At 47.5% G+C, this 23,503-nt stretch overlaps 1 protein-coding gene and 1 long non-coding RNA gene across 4 annotated transcripts; one reads left to right on the plus strand and one right to left on the minus strand.

Moving 5' to 3' along the window:
• Positions 1 to 262: 262 nt before the first annotated feature.
• On the minus strand, positions 263 to 22,221 carry LOC149983107 (uncharacterized). The gene is made up of 2 exons (XR_016496893.1): positions 21,951 to 22,221; positions 263 to 1,497 (listed from the first exon to the last, which is right to left on the minus strand). It is a non-coding gene; the product is annotated as an uncharacterized LOC149983107 (long non-coding RNA).
• Positions 1,310 to 5,283, plus strand: nrk2 (Nicotinamide riboside kinase 2). Of its 3 annotated transcripts, NM_001160654.1 has the most exon segments (9): positions 1,737 to 2,003; positions 2,520 to 2,610; positions 2,854 to 2,902; positions 3,088 to 3,274; positions 4,141 to 4,212; positions 4,376 to 4,404; positions 4,406 to 4,482; positions 4,639 to 4,733; positions 4,984 to 5,276. In NM_001160654.1, coding segments are annotated over 8 exon segments (540 nt in total). In that variant the 5' UTR covers positions 1,737 to 1,977; the 3' UTR covers positions 4,648 to 4,733; positions 4,984 to 5,276.
• Positions 22,222 to 23,503: the final 1,282 nt, after the last annotated feature.

Raw genomic sequence — 23,503 nt, forward strand, 5'->3', positions numbered from 1 at the left:
TAATCTTACCTGTTTCTAACAACAAACTATTTTGGGAAACAATCTGAGATGGTGGGTGTCGGAATCCTATGTTTTGAGAGGAATGCATTCAGTTTCACAAATAAAACATGAAAGTGTTGGGAAAGGAAAGGCTAAATGTTTAAGGAGCTAACCCTAAAGACCAAGGCACTCTAACCAGAATTGTTAATTGGTATATTCTGTTTTGTCACAGAATAGAAATGGATAAAAGTGGCTATAAATGTTTACACATCCTATCTTGGTATTTTAGTTGTTAATAGCTTGCTTTTAATGGTCAATGTCAACTTTAACAAGGGAAAAAAAAGTATGTCTCTCAATTGATATATAAGACAATTAAGTCCCTGTAGCCATGAATGGCCACAGCCGCCTCACAACACAAGTCAGAACCGGATTTGATTCATTTTACATCCCAAATGGTACCCTCTCTCTTATATAGTGCACTTCTTTTGACCAGAGCTCTTTGGGCCCTGATCAAAAGTAGTTCACTATGTAGGGAATAGGGTGCCATTTGGGAAGCAAACATACTGTTGGCAGCCAGCTACTCATAGCTGAGGTTCTGAGGGGGCAGAAAACCATCTGTAGGAGATATTTTGGTTTCAAACCTCAAACTGTGTCACATTGCGGAAAGGGTGGATACTAGTAAACAAAGCGACGAGGTCAGCAGGAGAAAGTGAAGAGAGCAAAAACATGATGCAATTAAAAAATAATTACCTTTATCTTATTATCTTGGGTGTTCTAAGACCATAAGTACAGGACCAGTCAAAAGTTTGCATAGGTAATCACTTACTTATTCAAGGGTTTTTCTGTATTCTTACTATTTTCTACATTGTAGAATAATAGTGAAGACATACAAACTATGAAATAACACATATGGAATCAGGTAGTAACCCAAAAAATGTCAAATATATCAAAATATATTTGAGATTTGAGATTCTTCAAAGTAGCCACCCTTTGCCTTGAGGACATCCTTTGCACACTCTTGGCATTCTCTCAACCAGCTTCATGAGGTAGTCACCTGGAATGCATTTCAATTAACAGGTGTGCCTTGTTAACTTAAATTTGAATTGATTTCCTTAATGCATTTGAGCCAATCAGTTGTGTTGTGACAAGATAGGGGTGATATACAGAAGATAGCCCTATTTGGTAAAAGACTGAGTCCATATTATGGCAAAAACAACCTAAGCAAAGAGAAATGACAGTCCATATTTGCTTTAAGACATGAAGGTCAGTCAATAGGGAACATTTCAAGAACTTGCAGTCCCAAAAAACCATCAAGCGCTATGATGAAACTGGCTCTTGTGAGGACCGCCACAGGAAAGGAAGACCCATTACCTCAGCATCAGAGGATACGTTCATTAGAGTTACCAGTCTCAGAAATTGCAGCCCATATAAATGTTTCACAGAGTTCAAGTAACAGACACATCTCAACATCAACTGTTCAGAGGAGACTGTGTGAATCAGGCCTTCATGGTCGAATTGCTGCAAAGAAGAAAAATAAAAACATGAGCAATGGACAAAGAACTAACAAGTGTTTTATTTTATTCCTTTTTCAGACAACAAAATCTCAATTTTTTGCAATAAAGTTTTATTTTAATTGGCTCTAGAAAAACAGGTGGGCGGGGAAAGCGGGGGTGAAGATTTCATCGCTTCCTGATTGGCTGTGGGTTTTACGTTTCTGCTGGGACTGAAGTGTTTATATAGCCAATCACCGTTGAACTGGCAGTAAGCGTAGTAGTGAGCCTAGCAGTTAATTTCTCTCTTGGTGGAAGCACACAGCGAAGTGACATCGTCCAACCTTTCACCATATTCTGAAATATGGAAGAATCAAGTAGTTAACATTTACTGAACCTTCTCTTTTGAAGCTTTCTTCCGTCTGATCACTGAGTTCCTAGAGGGCTGACCGGTCCTGGTTTTTTTGACGTTTTTTGCAAGTTTCCTGAACTTTCACTGTCTGACAAGATGAAGTGCATTATCGGCATCGGAGGGTGAGTGTCTTGAAATACCGGTAATATAGCCTACTAGGCCGCAGCACGTGGGGCTGGGCGCGTTCCATAGGAATACCGCTTGTCCGTTGTCTTTCTGTCATCGTGGCGACTCTACAGCCCTTCCCTTTTCAGCACTATATTTCCATTGTCTAATAAATACCCCAAATATGATTCTGACATAGCCTCATCGCCCCGGGAGCGAATACTAATATATTTATAACCCCTTCTGTCTGTGGCGAAGAGGTTCGTTTCCGGTTGTGACAATGTAATACGTGTGCAGCCGTCATTAAACGTTGGTGTACATTGTAACGAAATTCACGACAATAATGTTGCCAGCGTCGGGCGATTTAACATTACAATGTTACCTGCGGCGCTAAAAGAATACAAACGTGTGTAAATCGTTATCTGTCCCTCTGCCCACTAGTTGCCATTCACATGTAATGCCAGCGACGTTGTACAATACAGCGCCCTCCCTCGTGGTGTTTTTACCATATGTGATTGTGTATGTCTTTACAGCGTAACCAACGGGGGAAAGACCACCCTCACCAACAAACTGATCAAGAACCTTCCCAACTGTTGTGTGGTTCATCAGGATGACTTTTTCAAGGTGAGTCTCTTATGAGTGTATTACTGTTGTTATTATGTTGGTCGTTATGCTAGTGATAGAGTAAACACACATTGCACATGGGCTAGATTCGTCAGAGCTTTGAATCTATATGGATAGAAGAGCAGGTATTTCCTTCAGTGTGTGTTGGGAGAGAGGCGTGAGGGAGGGTTGGCAGACCCTGAGGTGTTCATATGGCAGAATGTTAGAATGTACCTGGGTACATCTCATTCATGTATGTTTCAGCCACAAGATCAGATTGAAGTTGGTGAAGATGGCTTTAAGCAGTATGATGGTAAGACGGGTTCTTTCTGGAAGGGTTGGGGGGGTGAGTCTGTCTGTGTGTGGGTGTGTAACACACTACTACTTAATACAATCATCATGCTCCTTAACCTAGAAGGTGGATTTTAGCTGTATATCTGTCCATTTCTCACTGTCTCTCTCCATTTATATGCCTTTTTCTTTCCTTCATCCCTCCAGTCATCACTGCCCTCGACATGGACGCCATGATGAGTACCATCTACGCCTGGCTTGACGACCCGGTGAAGTTTGAAAGGTCGCACGGCGTCAACAACACCTTGGATACCGAGATTCTCCCGGAGTCTGACCACAGGGATGAGGGAACTCACATCCTCATCGTGGAAGGATTCCTGCTTTACACCTACGGGTGAGGACTCTTGTCTCTCTCCCCTCCTTCCTCTCCTCCTGCTCCTCAACTCTGGGTGAGGAGGACAGAATGTGTTTCTGTGTCTCAGTAGAACATCAGTAGTTGTAGATCTGGTTCATTTAGCAGCTTTGTAGTTCTATGTAAAGTATGATACCACAGTAATATAGTAGTAGTAACACCAGTACACTTCGTCAATACTTTGACTCTTTGTTGCAGTTTAATTAAGTAACAAGCATGTCAAATGAAATGCTTTCACACCTATGAGTGAAAAGCCTGTCTGGAGTGTCTGTTCTCTCCCTAAAACTCTGGGTGAGGGGCCGGTCCATTCCACACAGGAGTGTCTGTTCTCTCCCTAAAACTCTGGGTGAGGGGCCGGTCCATTCCACACAGGAGTGTCTGTTCTCTCCCTAAAACTCTGGGTGAGGGGCCGGTCCATTCCACACAGGAGTGTCTGTTCTCTCCCTAAAACTCTGGGTGAGGGGCCGGTCCATTCCACGCAGGAGTGTCTGTTCTCTCCCTAAAACTCTGGGTGAGGGGCCGGTCCATTCCACACAGGAGTGTCTGTTCTCTCCCTAAAACTCTGGGTGAGGGGCCGGTCCATTCCACGCAGGAGTGTCTGTTCTCTCCCTAAAACTCTGGGTGAGGGGCCGGTCCATTCCACACAGGAGTGTCTGTTCTCTCCCTAAAACTCTGGGTGAGGGGCTGGTCCATTCCACACAGGAGTGTCTGTTCTCTCCCTAAAACTCTGGGTGAGGGGCCGGTCCATTCCACACAGGAGTGAGACGTACTTTCATCTCATTCGGTCAACTTGTAAAATGTATAAAACTAAAAATATAATATTTCCAATTCTGTTTGTGTTCCTGCAGACCTTTGATCGACGTGCTGAACCAACGCTATTTTATTTCCATTCCATACGAAGTATGCAAAAAGAGGAGGTGGTAAGTTAAACACTGAAACACGGACATATCTACCTGAACATCCAGCTTCTGCTGCTTTACTGTTGTGGAGTAACCTTTCAGCTAATCCCAGGTGTGTGTGTGTATGTCCTGTGTGTGTGTGTGTCCTGTGTGTGTGTCCTGTGTGTGTGTGTCCTGTGTGCAGCTCAAGAAACTACAAGGTACCAGATCCCCCAGGTCTGTTTGATGGTCACGTCTGGCCCATGTACACCAAACACAAGATCATCATGGAAACATCAGGAGTTGATGTTGGTAAGTGTTTGGTTTGTGTATGTGCACAGTATATCCGTGCTCCCGTTAAATCACGTGTTTGTGATAAATGTGTAATGCTTCTGTGTGTGTGTGTGTGTTCTCCTACTTGTGTAATATCTGTTTTCATGTTACTGATTATTTGTGTGGTGTTTACAGTGCAGCTAGATGGAACTAAGTCAAAGGAACATCTGTACAACGCTGTCTATGAAGACGTCCTGAACAACATCCAGAAGTGTCTGTAAGCAACAAAGGTACGTTTCCTTCCTGTCCCACACTCATTATTGTCCCCCTCATCTCAACCTTAAAAACATCACTACCTGTCAATACTAACAAATAGTTGTATGTAAATAAACGTATCATTGTGTGTTTTGTGAGAATTTTGTTGTGTAAATAAATGTGAGTTTTCTTGTGTAAAACAACTAATACTTGTGCGTAAAAGTATACTTGGTGTATGTGTTGTATAAGTCACAACTAATAGATTTGTGTTCTGTGTTCTTCCAGGTCAGTCTATCGGCTAAGAGAAGGCTATATCTGTGCAGGAGGAGAGGCCTTGCCTTAAACATTTCTACGTCTTTCTGGCCTGCAGCTAGCAACACACTTTCTACCAGCGGCTGCTGCCACCGTGTCATTACTCTTTTCTAGTGTAAATTATTCCCTGGCGTTATATGCAGGCATGGTTTTATATCCTCCATATTTATTTCTTTGTTACGAGCCACCAGGCAGTCGGTCACAGAGATGACAGTAGAACAGAGGGTTGCAGCTCAAAGCATAACACCAATAAACAATCCTCCTGCTAAAACACTCTACTCTCTGTTGTCTTCTATAACTGTTGGTTTCTACTGTATTATTCAACCTGTTGGCATGAAGTGCATCCCTATACTGTTGAAATGGACCAGGGTATGAAGGCTTCCTCCAGTTCTACTGGACATAATGGAGTTTAATCCCATGACTCTCGCTCCAACTAGACACCTGTTTACTGTGGTATGACTTCTAGTTCCGCTTCCACCTCCCATTGGCAGTGTGTTTACATCTGACTCAGACACATCCCCAGCCAGCCAGGGCAGAGCTAACTGCTCGTTGTGGTTTTCCCTTTTCAACACTTTCTTTTCTTAAACGCTGTAACCTGAGGCGGGACACCACTAAACACAGGTCCTCGCGGCATCGCTCGCTATCTATCCCCCCAGCAACAGTTGGCGCGGGTGATAGCAGGGTGTGATCACGAGACTACCCTGTGACCTAGACAACCAGTAAGATCTGCTTCACTGGAAAATCCACCCTCAAAGTTCATGATGTTGCTGCTTTTTTCTCTGAATTTAGCCACGCTGTACAGTGTGCTTATTTGTACAGAGTTTTGACTTCATAGATAGTAGATTGTAGAACTTCCATGTAACAAACTGGACTCCAGGTAAAGACTGCTACACCACCAGCTCATGCTCTGTTGCTATTGGCTAGTCACGCTGGGTTTGTTTCTTCACATTGCTGTCTCATTGGCAACAAGTAGCTCATTACATTTAGTACATTATAGACTAAAACACTGCTGTCCCAGGATAGCCTATATGTCAAGGTTGTTTTGTTACTGAAGGAACTTCAGCAACTCTTGGATGACAGTGTTACAATGAACCAAAACTATGGAAGAACGTTGTTTTGTTCAACAGATAATGACATAGTAAAATATTTGACTTTGGCTAGATTTCCATGTGCAACTGTTCAGAGAAGACTACATAGTGTGTTTTTGGATCTAGCCCCAGACCATTAGTCCACTGGCATGTTGTGTACAGCAGAGTTAGGCCACACAGCCTGACACCATGATACTCTCGGTCACTCTGCTTACTGAATTGAATCTGGTGGAGGGGAAGCCTGGGATTCAATGCTACATGTACAACGACATGCAGTATAAATGCCACACCTTCAGTTTAGGGAGAATCGTTAGGTTGGAATCCACACTGAATTACTCTGCTTCACTAATGAAACGTGGCAGCTCAGTTTGTATTCCACCAGGCTATGGAAAGAGAGCAAACTGACCTATGACTGGGAGAGGTCAAATAATGTTGTCTCTTCCATAGAGACCATGTTTGCATCCCAAATGGCAGACTATTCCCTATATAGTGCACTACTTTTGACCAGAGCCAAACAGCCCTTTCAAAACACATTTCAAGTAAACGGTGAATAAGACAAATAGGCCTATAAACTGAAACCTTTTAATCTGTTAAATTAAATATTTTAGACAGTCTGCTATTTGATAAATGAAAAGGTTGAACTTGAAATGGATGAGAACTAGAGTTAGTAATGCCATAAAGATTTCCCCATAGGACTCCTCCTATGATAGGGGTATAGTAGAGGTGCCACCTTTAATTATTCAACTGATGCAGTAGAAGTTGCTTACTGTACACATACTTTATATAAGGGGCATTTTGCAGATCACGTCCAGATACACATCACTTTCCTAGCTCTCTGCTAAATAGGACTATGTCCACATATGTCTTAAATATGTCCTTCATATGCACTCAATGTAAAGCATGTCTTCCCTGTAATGGGAATAAGATGTCAGAAGTATAAGTAATGTTGCAGTGGAAGGAAAAGGCCCTCACCACCAACCCACATCAGAACCCTGAACCAGACAGAACGTCTTGGGCCATGGGGGTGTGAGTCAGCATGCAGGGCGGATCGCTAGGCGAGTTGAGGTGGGGAATTTTCCAGGGAAGTTTTTTTCTCTCTGGTTGTAGAGGCGTGTTATGTAACACGTGCTGAGAAAATAGGACACAGCCAAATATGAGGACAAGCATTGGCCTCTTGCCCACTTTTCAAATTAACAGAGTTCAGCTGTTTGTCTCTCCCATTGAATGTGTCCATACATTATGAGCATGCTTTGTCTATATGCACTTTGAGGATGTAAGGAAATGACATGTATACCGTACACACACATACAAACACATAGTCCTGCACACACACTGTATATGCTCCACACACAAGGTGACACAGCGCAGAGACAAGATCCACACACACATGGCCTCCATTGACACATTTGAACTTGCTATTTGTGTGAGTGTATGTTGGATGTGTCACCAGAGTCACCCTGAGCTCCTCCAACAACACACACCACAATAACATAACTCTCCTCATACACTCCCCCACGACACCACAATACAATAACCCAGGTGGGCACAAACACACACATACCCACACACACAATCATAACTCTGTCTCTGTTCCAGGTGCATTCTGCCACATTCACACTATTGTATCAATTATGCCATTACATTCACCTCAAACTGAATTTAATTCAATTTCCAACCTCTGAAAACAAAGCTTGGTCATATCAGGAGAAAGTGGTTATTATATAATAATTAAACATGCTTTAGTTTCTTTGAAATTAATCTCTAACCAATCATCATCAATTGTTTTGAATTATTTGAAATACCAGAAAGCAAATAATTTCTCAGTAAATACCAGGAAGTTACCAGCTGAAACAGTGAACTAAGGTAAGGGCAGTGTAACCTAACAGTCACTGTGTCTCCTGGCGACCAGACAGAGCGTGTCTGAACAGGCAATGCCTGTCTGATGACATTCAGACAAACAGCTTCAGTGTGTGTTTGTGTGTAATGTAATGGATGGAGAGAGAGCGTGCTCAATCCCACTAGGACAGAGAGAGAAACATAGTGTCCTGCAGCAGCTGCTGTGAGGAGCCACTAGCACATGGAAACATCCTCACTTTGTCAGTCTTGGTTTTCTCTCATTGCAATGTAAAGCTGTGGAAGTAGCCTACATGTGCATTGTACTGTATGTGTTTGTGTGCGTACGCGCATATGTGCCTGTGTGTGTGTGAGCAGTGTAGCGGTAAGCAGTCTATCTTGTTGCAATCCTAACCACTCCAGGAATTTCCTAGTGGCTATTTTAGCAGCTCACCAGAGCCACATGATTACACTTCACAAACAGACCCTGCAGGGGAGAGAATTAACATGGCTACCAGCAAACCGACCCTGCAGGGGAGAGAATTAACATGACTACCAGCAAACTGACACTGCAGGGGAGAGAATTAACATGCTACCAGCAAACTGACCCTGCAGGGGAGAGAATTAACATGGTTACCAGCAAACCGACCCTGCAGGGGAGGGAATTAACATGACTACCAGCAAACTGACACTGCAGGGGAGAGAATTAACATGCTACCAGCAAACTGACCCTGCAGGGGAGAGAATTAACATGGTTACCAGCAAACCGACCCTGCAGGGGAGGGAATTAACATGACTACCAGCAAACTGACCCTGCAGGGGAGAGAATTAACATGATTACCAGCAAACCGACCCTGCAGGTGAGAGAATTAACATGGCTACCAGCAAACTGACCCTGCAGGAGAGAGAATTAACATAATACCAGCAAACTGACCCTGCAGGGGAGAGAATTAACATGGCTACCAGCAAACCGACCCTGCAGGGGAGAGAATTAACATGGCTACCAGCAAACTGACCTTGCAGGGGAGAGAATTAACATGGCTACCAGCAAACTGACCCTGCAGGGGAGAGAATTAACATGGCTACCAGCAAACTGACCCTGCAGGGGAGAGAATTAACATGGCTACCAGCAAACCGACCCTGCAGGGGAGAGAATGAACATGGCTACCAGCAAACCGACCCTGCAGGGGAGAGAATTAACATGGCTACCAGCAAACTGACCTTGCAGGGGAGAGAATTAACATGGCTACCAGCAAACTGACCCTGCAGGGGAGAGAATTAACATGGCTACCAGCAAACCGACCCTGCAGGGGAGAGAATGAACATGGCTACCAGCAAACCGACCCTGCAGGGGAGAGAATGAACATGCTACCAGCAAACTGACCCTGCAGGGGAGATAATGAACATGCTACCAGCAAACTGACCCTGCAGGGGAGAGAATGAACATGCTACCAGCAAACTGACCCTGCAGGGGAGAGAATGAACATGCTACCAGCAAGCTGGATCAAGTGGATCCTGTGTCATAATAAAATCTCACAAGATCAAATGAGGAACGTGTGAATCTGTGATTTAATGACTGAGATAAATGATTAAAGCAATGTTTATCATTTATGATGCAATATCCAGTATGTGTATTAAATGGTGTTACAGTAAAGTTCTTGAAGAAGACGTTACAGAATGTCATAATAACTGAATAGGCCATATCAACTGTTGGCACAGTTGTAATTTAGCAGCACATCTACCCGTATCCTGCACACTGAAATAAATGTATCTGTCAACGCCAAACCTTTCCACCGTAATCAACACTGCTGGGCTCAGTAAAACACACTTCAGATAACACCGTACTTTATATCCCTAACACATACATTCACACACACAACCCAACACACGTACCCACACACTCACACAACCCACCACACGTACCCACACACTCACACAACCCACCACACGTACCCACACACTCACACAACCCACCACACGTACCCACCCACTCACACAACCCAACACACGTACCCACACACTCACACAACCCACCACACGTACCCACACACTCACACAACCCACCACACGTACCCACACACACACACAACCCACCACACGTACCCACACACTTACACAACCCACCACCCACTCACACAACCCACCACACGTACCCACACACTCACACAACCCACCACACGTACCCAAACACTCACACAACCCACCACACGTACCCACACACTCACACAACCCACCATATGTACCCACACACTCACACAACCCACCATATGCACCCACACACTCACACAACCCACCACACGTACCCACACACTCACACAACCCACCACACGTACCCACACACTCACACAACTCACCATATGTACCCACACACTCGCATTAGTACCCATACGCTCACACAACCCACCACACGTACCCACACACTCACACAACCCACCATATGTACCCACACACTCACATTCGTACCCACACTCACACAACCCACCAGACGTACCCACACACTCACATAACCCACTATATGTACCCACACACTCACACAACCCACCACATGTACCCACACACTCACACAACCCACCACACGTACCCACACACTCACACAACCCACCATATGTACCCACACACTCACACAACCCACCACACGTACCCACACACTCACATTCGTACTCATACGCTCACACAACCCACCATATGTATCCACACACTCACACAACCCACCACACGTACCCACACAGTCACATTCGTACTCATACGCTCACACTAACCACCATATGTACCAACACACTCACACAACCCACCACACGTACCCACACACTCACACAACCCACCATATGTACCCACACACTCACACAACCCACCACACGTACCCACACACTCACATTCGTACCCATACGCTCACACAACCCAACACACGTACCCACACACTCACACAACCCACCACACGTACCTACACACTCACACATCCCACCACACGTACTCACACAGCCCACCACACGTACCCACACACTCATAGTCGTACCCATACGCTCACACAACCCACCACTCATACAGTATCCGGTACACTCCCACAACCCCCTACTCGTACCCCAGCATGACGTAACTTTAAAACGAGGTGGAAATGTTCTAGGTCAAAGAGAAGACATCACAGATAAAGAGGCCTTTCCTGTTACCGCACAATATTCTGGAGATACATTAGAATAAGGCTCTCTGTGTATATGAGATAGAGTGCACTGCGTGAGAGCGTCAGATAAGCAGTTATGGAAGAAGTGGTGCTCCTCTTTGGAAGAAAATGTCTATAATTGCAGCGCTGCGGAGCTGGCTGCCCCAGAACGCCCCCTGACTGCAAACTGCTCTGCACCTCTCTCTCATTCCCTTTCTCTCTTTCTTTTTCTTTCTCTGCCACTCTGTCTCCTTACCTCTACAATCATATAAAATAAGGTGCTATCTAGAACCTTAAGCTCTTCGGCTGTCCCCATAGTAGAACCCTTTGAAGAACCCTTTTTGGCTCCAGGTAGAACCCGGGTTCTACTTGGAACCAAAAATCGTAGTGCAAAGAGTATACCTTGCCCCCCCCCCCCCCCCCCCCTTGTCTAGTCTATACAGATCAACCATAACCCCTGGGCTGGGCTGGCTGTGGAGACTTGGAATTATCTCAACCACACTGACCACTAACGGCCCAAGAGCCAGACATAGTGGATGTTACTCTGTCTCGTGTCTTTCCTTCATCACCTCTCCTCTCTGTCTCTCTCTGTCTCTACCTCACACACTCTCTCTCCTCTACCTCCCCTCTCTCTTCACCCCTCTCCTCTCTATGTCTCTCTCTGTCTCTACCTCACACACTATCTCTCCTCTACCTCCCCTCTCTCTTCACCCCCTCTCCTCTCTGTCTCTCTCTGTCTCTACCTCACACACTCTCTCTCCTCTACCTCCCCTCTCTCTTCACCCCCTCTCCTCTCTGTCTCTCTCTGTCTCTACCTCACACACTATCTCTCCTCTACCTCCCCTCTCTCTTCACCCCTCTCCTCTCTATGTCTCTCTCTGTCTCTACCTCACACACTCTCTCTCCTCTACCTCCCCTCTCTCTTCACCCCCTCTCCTCTCTATGTCTCTCTCTGTCTCTACCTCACACACTCTCTCTCCTCTACCTCCCCTCTCTCTTCACCCCCTCTCCTCTCTATGTCTCTCTCTGTCTCTACCTCACACACTCTCTCTCCTCTACCTCCCCTCTCTCTTCACCCCCTCCCACTCTCCCCTGTCTGTTCTGAGGGATGCAGCAGGATAAGCAGTAGTCAGTCTGTGGTCATCTCAGAAAGAGAATAAACAAGAGTATAAATTCAAGTGGAGACTGGTGGCTAACTCTGCTCTACTGTTAAAGGTTTGTTTTAGACCGGAGAGTATCTACCCATATATTCACGTGCATGCATATCATATACTTATATGTACACACACACACACACACACACACACACACACACACACACACACACACACACACACACACACACACACACACACACACACACACACACACACACACACACACACACACACACACACCTCTCTTAAGGCCAGCCACTAGACCAGAACCCAGCAACATCTCTCCTGGCCTCTGAGGTGACTGTGTATCTGCAGACACAACAGAAAGACGTCTGTCTGAAAAAATAAACTCTCTGATTCTCCCAAAGTACACAGTCAACATTCTCCCTCTCTCTCTCCTTCTCTCTTTTTCTCCCTCTCTCTCTCCTTCTCTGTTACCCAACGTAGAGCAATAACAAGGGCAGGACACATTGGTATCAAATCATCCTTTCCCTCCACCACAGTAACCCAGCTCTTCAATGCGTCTCTCTCTCTGTGCGTAGGGCACATTGCATACTTACCAATTTAACAGCAGCCGATCCCATCCCACTGAAACCAGGGTGATTTATAAAATCTGCTGTTTCTAATGGGCTTTTTACTGAAGCCTTGTTTTGAGGACTCACAGAAGTTATTTTTGTGGGAAACAAAAAAAAAAGTTTAAAATGAAGGCCGATACAGCATGAGGGCTAGAGAGAGTTAACGCAGTACTAACTAATCCAGCTAACCAAACACTAACTGCAACCGAAGGCCAAGTCGAGGGTAAACCCAGCACTTGGCTAGCCAACCCAGGGCTGATATAGTAAAGGGTTAACCCAGAGTCTGGGTTGGTGGTAAAAGTCTAAACCTCCTGGGGTTCACCAGAGTCTGGGTTGGTGGTAAAAGTCTATACCTCCTGGGTTTCACCAGAGTCTGGGTTGGTGGTAAAAGTCTATACCTCCTGGGGTTCACCAGAGTCTGGGTTGGTGGTAAAAGTCTATACCTCCTGGGTTTCACCAGAGTCTGTGTTGGTGGTAAAAGTCTATACCTCCTGGGGTTCACCAGAGTCTGTGTTGGTGGTAAAAGTCTATACCTCCTGGGGTTCACCAGAGTCTGGGTTGGTGGTAAAAGTCTATACCTCCTGGGGTTCACCACAGTCTGTGTTGGTGGTAAAAGTCTATACCTCCTGGGGTTCACCAGAGTCTGTGTTGGTGGTAAAAGTCTATACCTCCTGGGTTTCACCAGAGTCTGGGTTGGTGGTAAAAGTCTAAACCTCCTGGGGTTCACCACAGTCTGTGTTGGTGGTAAAAGTCTATACCTCCTGGGTTTCACCAGAGTCTGGGTTGGTGGTAAAAGTCTATACCTCCTGGGGTTCACCAGAGTCTGGGTTGGTGGTAAAAGTCTATACATCCTGGGGTTCACCAGAGTCTGGGTTGGTGGTAAAAGTCTATACCTCCTGGGGTTCACCCAGAGTCTGGGTTGGTGGTAAAAGTCTATACCTCCTGGGGTTCACCAGAGTCTGTGTTGGTGGTAAAAGTCTATACCTCCTGGGGTTCACCAGAGTCTGGGTTGGTGGTAAAAGTCTATACCTCCTGGGGTTCACCCAGAGTCTGGGTTGGTGGTAAAAGTCTATACCTCCTGGGTTTCACCAGAGTCTGGGTTGGTGGTAAAAGTCTATACCTCCTGGGGTTCACCCAGAGTCTGGGTTGGTGGTAAAAGTCTATACCCCCTGGGGTTCACCAGAGTCTGTGTTGGTGGTAAAAGTCTATACCTCCTGGGGTTCACCAGAGTCTGGGTTGGTGGTAAAAGTCTATACCTCCTGGGGTTCACCAGAGTCTGTGTTGGTGGTAAAAGTCTATACCTCCTGGGGTTCACCAGAGTCTGGGTTGGTGGTAAAAGTCTATACCTCCTGGGGTTCACCAGAGTCTGTGTTTGTGTACTGCTGCTGAGATGTGAAACATACCAGAGCAGTAATTACACAGACAGGGACAACAACAACAAGATTGTTTATCACTGAGAAGAGAAGGCCTTTAGCCTAGTGAAGACAACAACTATGTAGGGAATAGGTTGCCATTTTGAGATACAGACAACCCTTCACCTCTATAACAACACATCTCCTCTATAACAACACATCTCCTCTATAACAACACATCTCCTCTATAACAACACATCTCCTCTATAACAACACATCTCCTCTATAACAACACATCTCCTCTATAACAACACATCTCCTCTATAACAACACATCTCCTCTATAACAACACATCTCCTCTATAACAACCCTTCACCTCTATAACAACACATCTCCTCTATAACAACACATCTCCTCTATAACAACACATCTCCTCTATAACAACACATCTCCTCTATAACAACACATCTCCTCTATAACAACACATCTCCTCTATAACAACCCTTCACCTCTATAACAACACATCTCCTCTATAACAACACATCTCCTCTATAACAACACATCTCCTCTATAACAACCCTTCACCTCTATAACAACACATCTCCTCTATAACAACACATCTCCTCTATAACAACACATCTCCTCTATAACAACACATCTCCTCTATAACAACACATCTCCTCTATAACAACACATCTCCTCTATAACAACCCTTCACCTCTATAACAACACATCTCCTCTATAACAACACATCTCCTCTATAACAACACATCTCCTCTATAACAACACATCTCCTCTATAACAACACATCTCCTCTATAACAACCCTTCACCTCTATAACAACACATCTCCTCTATAACAACACATCTCCTCTATAACAACACATCTCCTCTATAACAACACATCTCCTCTATAACAACACATCTCCTCTATAACAACACATCTCCTCTATAACAACACATCTCCTCTATAACAACACATCTCCTCTATAACAACCCTTCACCTCTATAACAACACATCTCCTCTATAACAACACATCTCCTCTATAACAACACATCTCCTCTATAACAACACATCTCCTCTATAACAACCCTTCACCTCTATAACAACACATCTCCTCTATAACAACACATCTCCTCTATAACAACACATATCCTCTATAACAACACATCTCCTCTATAACAACCCTTCACCTCTATAACAACACATCTCCTCTATAACAACACATCTCCTCTATAACAATACATCTCCTCTATAACAACACATCTCCTCTATAACAACACATCTCCTCTATAACAACACATCTCCTCTATAACAACCCTTCACCTCTATAACAACCCTTCACCTCTATAACAACACATCTCCTCTATAACAACACATCTCCTCTATAACAACACATCTCCTCTATAACAACACATCTCCTCTATAACAACACATCTCCTCTATAACAACACATCTCCTCTATAACAACACATCTCCTCTATAACAACCCTTCACCTCTATAACAACACATCTCCTCTATAACAACACATATCCTCTATAACAACACATCTCCTCTATAACAACACATCTCCTCTATAACAACACATCTCCTCTATAACAACCCTTCACCTCTATAACAACACATCTCCTCTATAACAACACATAGCCTAGTGGTTAGAGCGTTGGACTAGTAACCGGAAGGTTCAAGTTCAAACCCCCGAGCTGACGTTCTGCCCCTGAACAGGCCGTCATTGAAAACAAGAATTTGTTCTTAACTGACTTGCCTGGTTAAATAAAGGTAAAATAAAAATCTCAAATCTCCCTATTCCCTAAATAGTGCATTACTTTTAACCAGGGCCCATGGTGTAGTGCACGAAGACCCTGGCCGTGACCCCACTCATCCAGGGTGTCTCCGAGGGTGATGGGAAATACAAAAACACATTTCTAATTCACACATGCATATAATACACACTAGTACATGTGTGAAATAGGACAAACATAAACACCCACCAGAGAAGAAATAGGGTGTCATTTGGGATGCAGACAGACTCTGTCCTGCCCTGCTCTGGTCTCTGGTCTCTGGTCAAAACACCAGCCTCCCTCTCTCAGCCCTGCTCTGGTCTCTGGTCTCTGGTCTCTGCTCTCTGTCCTGCCCTGCTCTGGTCTCTGTCCTGTCCTGCCCTGCTCTGGTCTCTGGTCTCTAGTCTCTGCTCTGGTCTCTGCTCTGGTCTCTGGTATCTGGTCTCTGGTCTCTGGTCTCTGGTCTCTGCTCTGGTCTTTGGTCTCTGGTCAAAACACACCAGCCTCCCTCTCTCAGCCCTGCTCTGGTCTCTGGTCTCTGGTCTCTGCTCTGGTCTCTGGTCTCTGGTCAAAACACACCAGCCTCCCTCTCTCAGCCCTGCTCTGGTCTCTGGTCTCTGGTCTCTGCTCTGGTCTCTGGTCTCTGGTCTCTGCTCTGGTCTCTGGTCTCTGGTCTCTGGTCTCTGCTCTGGTCTCTGGTCTCTGGTCTCTGCTCTGGTCTCTGGTCTCTGGTCTCTGGTCAAAACACACCAGCCTCCCTCTCTCAGCCCTGCTCTGGTCTCTGGTCTCTGGTCTCTGGTCTCTGGTCTCTGCTCTGGTCTCTGGTCTCTGCTCTGGTCTCTGGTCTCTGGTCTCTGCTCTGGTATCTGGTCTCTGCTCTGGTCTCTGGTCTCTGCTCTGGTCTCTGGTCTCTGGTCTCTGGTCTCTGGTCTCTGGTCTCTGGTCTGGTCTCTGGTCTCTGGTCTCTGCCCTGCTCTGGTCTCTGGTCTCTGGTCTCTGGTCTCTGCCCTGCTCTGGTCTCTGGTCTCTGGTCTCTGGTCTCTGGTCTCTGGTCTCTGCCTTGCTCTGGTCTCTGGTCTCTGGTCTCTGGTCTCTGGTCAAAACACACCAGCCTCCCTCTCTCAGCCCTGCTCTGGTCTCTGGTCTCTGGTCTCTGGTCTCTGTCCTGCCCTGCTCTGGTCTCTGGTCTCTGGTCTCTGGTCTCTGGTCAAAACACACCAGCCTCCCTCTCTCAGCCCTGCTCTGGTCTCTGGTCTCTGGTCTCTGCCCTGCTCTGGTCTCTGGTCTCTGGTCTCTGCCCTGCTCTGGTCTCTGGTCTCTGGTCTCTGGTCTCTGGTCTCTGGTCTCTGGTCTCTGCCCTGCTCTGGTCTCTGGTCTCTGGTCTCTGGTCTCTGGTCTCTGGTCTCTGGTCTCTGGTCAAAACCCACCAGCCTCCCTCTCTCAGCCCTGCTCTGGTCTCTGGTCAAAACACACCAGCCTCCCTCTCTCTGCCCTGCTCTGGTCTCTGGTCTCTGCTCTGGTCTCTGCTCTGGTCTCTGGTCTCTGGTCTCTGCTCTGGTCTCTGGTCTCTGCTCTGGTCTCTGGTCTCTGCTCTGGTCTCTGGTCTCTGGTCTCTGGTCTCTGCTCTGGTCTCTGGTCTGGTCTCTGGTCTCTGCTCTGGTCTCTGCTCGGGTCTCTGGTCTCTGCTCTGGTCTCTGCTCTGGTCTCTGGTCTCTGCTCTGGTCTCTGGTCTCTGCTCTGGTCTCTGGTCTCTGGTCTCTGGTCTCTGGTCTCTGGTCTCTGCTCTGGTCTCTGGTCTCTGCTCTGGTCTCTGGTCTCTGCTCTGGTCTCTGGTCTCTGCTCTGGTCTCTGGTCTCTGCTCTGGTTTCTGGTCTCTGCTCTGGTCTCTGGTCTCTGGTCTCTGCTCTGGTCTCTGCTCTGGTCTCTGGTCTCTGGTCAAAACACACCAGCCTCCCTCTCTCTGTCCTGCTCTGGTCTCTGGTCAAAACCCACCAGCCTCCCTCTCTCTGTCCTGCCCTGCTCTGGTCTCTGGTCTCTGGTCTCTGGTCAAAACACACCAGCCTCCCTCTCTCAGCCCTGCTCTGGTCTCTGGTCTCTGGTCTCTGCCCTGCTCTGGTCTCTGGTCTCTGGTCTCTGCCCTGCTCTGGTCTCTGGTCTCTGGTCTCTGGTCTCTGGTCAAAACCCACCAGCCTCCCTCTCTCAGCCCTGCTCTGGTCTCTGGTCTCTGGTCTCTGCCCTGCTCTGGTCTCTGGTCTCTGGTCTCTGCCCTGCTCTGGTCTCTGGTCTCTGGTCTCTGGTCTCTGGTCAAAACCCACCAGCCTCCCTCTCTCAGCCCTGCTCTGGTCTCTGGTCAAAACACACCAGCCTCCCTCTCTCTGCCCTGCTCTGGTCTCTGGTCTCTGCTCTGGTCTCTGCTCTGGTCTCTGGTCTCTGCTCTGGTCTCTGCTCTGGTCTCTGGTCTCTGCTCTGGTCTCTGGTCTCTGCTCTGGTCTCTGGTCTCTGCTCTGGTCTCTGGTCTCTGGTCTCTGGTCTCTGCTCTGGTCTCTGCTCTGGTCTCTGGTCTCTGCTCTGGTCTCTGCTCTGGTCTCTGCTCTGGTCTCTGCTCTGGTCTCTGCTCTGGTCTCTGGTCTCTGGTCTCTGCTCTGGTCTCTGGTCTCTGCTCTGGTCTCTGGTCTCTGGTCTCTGCTCTGGTCTCTGGTCTCTGCTCTGGTCTCTGCTCTGGTCTCTGGTCTCTGCTCTGGTCTCTGGTCTCTGCTCTGGTCTCTGCTCTGGCCTCTGGTCTCTGCTCTGGTTTCTGGTCTCTGCTCTGGTCTCTGGTCTCTGGTCTCTGCTCTGGTCTCTGCTCTGGTCTCTGGTCTCTGGTCAAAACACACCAGCCTCCCTCTCTCTGTCCTGCTCTGGTCTCTGGTCAAAACCCACCAGCCTCCCTCTCTCTGTCCTGCCCTGCTCTGGTCTCTGGTCTCTGGTCTCTGGTCTCTGGTCAAAACACACCAGCCTCCCTCTCTCTGTCCTGCTCTGGTCTCTGGTCAAAACCCACCAGCCTCCCTCTCTCTGTCCTGCCCTGCTCTGGTCTCTGGTCTCTGGTCGAAACCCCAGCAGAACCAGACATGTTTTCCAAATCTACTATACCCACTATCCCAGGCATTGTCTCATCTCTGCCCCGGTCAAAACACACCAGCCTGGGAGGAAAGCTAGCCTCCCTCTCTCAGCCCTGCTCTGCTCTGGTGAAGACACACCAGCCTGGGAGGAAAGCTAGCCTCCCTCTCTCAGCCCTGCTCTGCTCTGGTGAAGACACACCAGCCTGTGAGGAAAGCTAGCCTCCCTCTCTCAGCCCTGCTCTGCTCTGGTGAAGACACACCAGCCTGTGAGGAAAGCTAGCCTCCCTCTCTCAGCCCTGCTCTGCTCTGGTGAAGACAAACCAGCCTGGGAGGAAAGCTAGCCTCCCTCTCTCAGCCCTGCTCTGCTCTGGTGAAGACACACCAGCCTGGGAGGAAAGCTAGCCTCCCTCTCTCAGTCCTGCTCTGCTCTGGTGAAGACACACCAGCCTGGGAGGAAAGCTAGCCTCCCTCTCGCAGTGAAGGAGGTGAAGACACACCAGCCTGTGATGGAAGGAAAACTCTCCTCACTCTGAGAAATGTTTTCCAGCTCCACCACACCAGTACCCACTATACCAAGCAGAACGTTATATTATGGCTAGAGACAGGCAGTGTGGAATACTACCATGCCAACCAAATGGGAAAGTTACGTATGAGAGGAATAAGAACATGATGCAGTATCTATTAGTCCTGTTACTGTGGCCTCTGGCAGCCATATCCTGTTTAGGTTGTCCGTCCAGTGTGGTGTGGGGTGGGGTGGGGTCGGGTGGTGTGTGATGTGAGGCCCGGTGCCTCCCACTCCTCACCATCCTGAATCACACACACACACAGATGGATACAGTACACCACAATCCACAGCTGTGTGTCTGTGGAGTCGGTTGCAGCTGCGGCTACAGAGGAGAGGTTTGTTTTTCCTCCCGACGGACAAAGTTCTAAATACAGAGACAAGAACCATGGCAGGAGAGGATGAGATGAGGGGGACAGGAGGGAAGGAGGAAAGAAGGGGAGGAGGAGAGGTGATGAAATAAGAGGGAGGAGAGGTGAGGGAAAGAGGAGAAGAGGAGAGAAGGGAGGAGAGGTGAGGAGGAGATAAGGGTAGATGGGAGGAAAGGAGAGGAGAGGAGAGGACAGGAGGTGAAATGAGACGAAGGGATAGGAGAGCAGGAGAAGAGCAGAGGAGGAGGGTGGACGGAGAAGAGGAGGACAGGAGGTGGAGAGGAAAGGAGGACCACAGATGAGACCACAACCTTAGAAACCACCACTGCCCCCGGGGTTGTCTGGTCCCTCAACACTCCCCAACCAGGGGTTGTCTGGTCCCAACCAGGGGTTGTCTGGTCCCTCAACACTCCCCAACCAGGGTTGTCTGGTCCCTCAACACTCCCCAACCAGGGGTTGTCTGGTCCCTCAACACTCCCCAACCAGGGGTTGTCTGGTCCCTCAACACTCCCCAACCAGGGGTTGTCTGGTCCCTCAACACTCCCCAACCAGGGGATGTCTGGTCCCTCAACACTCCCCAACCAGGGGTTGTCTGGTCCCTCAACACTCCCCAACCAGGGGTTGTCTGGTCCCTCAACACTCCCCAACCAGGGGTTGTCTGGTCCCTCAACACTCCCCAACCAGGGGCTGTCTGGTCCCTCAACCCTCCCCAACCAGGGGTTGTCTGGTCCCTCAACACTCCCCAACCAGGGTTGTCTGGTCCCTCAACACTCCCCAACCAGGGGTTGTCTGGTCCCTCAACACTCCCCAACCAGGGGTTGTCTGGTCCCTCAACACTACCCAACCAGGGGTTGTCTGGTCCCTCAACACTCCCCAACCAGGGGCTGTCTGGTCCCTCAACACTCCCCAACCAGGGGTTGTCTGGTCCCTCAACACTCCCCAACCAGGGGTTGTCTGGTCCCTCAACACTCCCCAACCAGGGGATGTCTGGTCCCTCAACACTCCCCAACCAGGGGTTGTCTGGTCCCTCAACACTCCCCAACCAGGGGTTGTCTGGTCCCTCAACACTCCCAAACCAGGGGTTGTCTGGTCCCTCAACACTCCCCAACCAGGGGCTGTCTGGTCCCTCAACCCTCCCCAACCAGGGGTTGTCTGGTCCCTCAACACTCCCCAACCAGGGGCTGTCTGGTCCCTCAACACTCCCCAACCAGGGGTTGTCTGGTCCCTCAACACTCCCCAACCAGGGGCTGTCTGGTCCCTCAACACTCCCCAACCAGGGGTTGTCTGGTCCCTCAACACTCCCCACCCCAACCAGGGGCTGTCTGGTCCCTCAACACTCCCCAACCAGGGGCTGTCTGGTCCCTCAACACTCCCCACCCCAACCAGGGGCTGTCTGGTCCCTCAACCCTCCCCACCCCAACCTGGGGCTGTCTGGTCCCTCAACCCTCCCCATCCCAACCTGGGGCTGTCTGGTCCCTCAACACTCCCCATCCAACCTGGGGCTGTCTGGTCCCTCAACACTCCCCACCCCAACCTGGGGCTGTCTGGTCCCTCAACACTCCCCATCCCAACCTGGGGCTGTCTGGTCCCTCAACACTCCCCACCCCAACCAGGGGCTGTCTGGTCCCTCAACACTCCCCACCCCAACCTGGGGCTGTCTGGTCCCTCAACACTCCCCACCCCAACCAGGGGCTGTCTGGTCCCTCAACACACCCCAACCAACTGTTCAACCAAACATACAGACCAGGTGTCCTGGTTAATAAGACAAAAACAACATCTATCTTGTGTAGCAGACTCTAAATTGCAATATGCAGTTTAGTTTATTATGCAATAAACAACGGCATCTAAAGAATGTGGAACAGACAGAAACTCAACTGTTGAAAGTTGTAAGTAAACAGTTTATATTTACTACCACATACAAACACTCATTATCTTAGTTTAGGAATAATGTTGTTGTTGTTGTCTTACCACAGAAAACTGGATACCCATTTGGATTGAATAGTGTCCAAAATGTGATCTCAGTCAGTGTAATTCCTGCCCCAGACAGAGGGGGCGTGGGGAGGAGGAGCAGGGCCGGTTTTGTAGGCGTTTCCTGCCATAGACGTAAAAATAAGACGTAGTAAAAGTGAGATGTAAAAATAGCTTTTTATGTGTGCGGCTCCAGGAGGTGCGGTCGACACGAGGGTGTCTTGAGGTGGCCAGGAATTTAACCTTGTTTTTGTCAACAAACTCTACCATCATTTTCTCAAGTCGCCAGTCTCTAATATTAGCTCCTCTGTCTGGAAGTAACAAATGGTATAATACAAACTGTTCCCAGGTCATTAGTAATAAGCAATGCCTGGAAAAACCCAGATCATGGTAATAGATACTAGATACATAGGGGTGAATAATAACTTTTAAGTCGATTTTTTACTTAGTCATGCAATGATGTCAATGGGCCATCAAGTGAAAATTCGACTTCAGTGGAAGTTAGGATTGGCCCCAAAGTTAGATACATCTCTGTACATTATGAAGAAGTGATATGCGCGTAGAATTTTCAGCTCCATACGAAGGAATCATCTACTGTTAGCAGAGGAACAACAGGAGGGGCAGACTGCTGTTGGCTACTAAAATGGCAATAAACAAAAGAAAATAGCTTATATCAATCAATGGGACTGGTGTAACTACAACTTACTGTCAAAGACAACTACAGAGCCTCCAACTTGAAGTTGGAAGTCACCCCATACACTGGCCTAGGGTCTGTTTTGTGTTTTAACCCTAAATGGAAAATGACATGGGAAAAGGACAGAATGAGAGATAACTGGTCCTAGAACTGTGACTTAGGGCAACTTGAACATAGCCGTTGTGTGTCTGACATGGCAGACGTTGTTAGAGCTGAAAGCCTTCATACTAAGAGGTGTCTGCTGCCATCTAGTGGAATGTGTTCAGATAACAGCTGTAACAACCAACAGCGTACTAGTCTGTATCACACCTTTTACAATACATGTGCACACACTCGTACACACGCTCTCATTCTTTGTTTCAGAGATTTTATTTTTTTATTCCAAATTATTTCCTAAGAATTGAAATTTTACATCAGTAGACTAATAGAGACCTAACATAATATTGTGCTAGGGACATACAGTAGACTAATAGAGACCTAACATAATATTGTGCTAGGGGCATACAGTAGACTAATAGAGACCTAACAGAATATTGTGCTAGGGACATACAGTAGGCTAATAGAGACCTAACATAATATTGTGCTAGGGACATACAGTAGGCTAACAGAGGCCTAACATAATATTGTGCTAGGGACATACAGTAGACTAATAGAGACCTAACAGAATATTGTGCTAGGGACATACAGTAGACTAATAGAGACCTAACAGAATATTGTGCTAGGGACATACAGTAGACTAATAGAGACCTAACAGAATATTGTGCTAGGGACATACAGTAGGCTAACAGAGGCCTAACATAATATTGTGCTAGGGACATAAAGTAGACTAATAGAGACCTAACAGAATATTGTGCTAGGG

Source organism: Oncorhynchus mykiss, chromosome 6 (genome assembly GCF_057628025.1).
Source record: "Oncorhynchus mykiss isolate SJ-2025 chromosome 6, ASM5762802v1, whole genome shotgun sequence".
Classification (NCBI taxonomy): domain Eukaryota; kingdom Metazoa; phylum Chordata; class Actinopteri; order Salmoniformes; family Salmonidae; genus Oncorhynchus; species Oncorhynchus mykiss.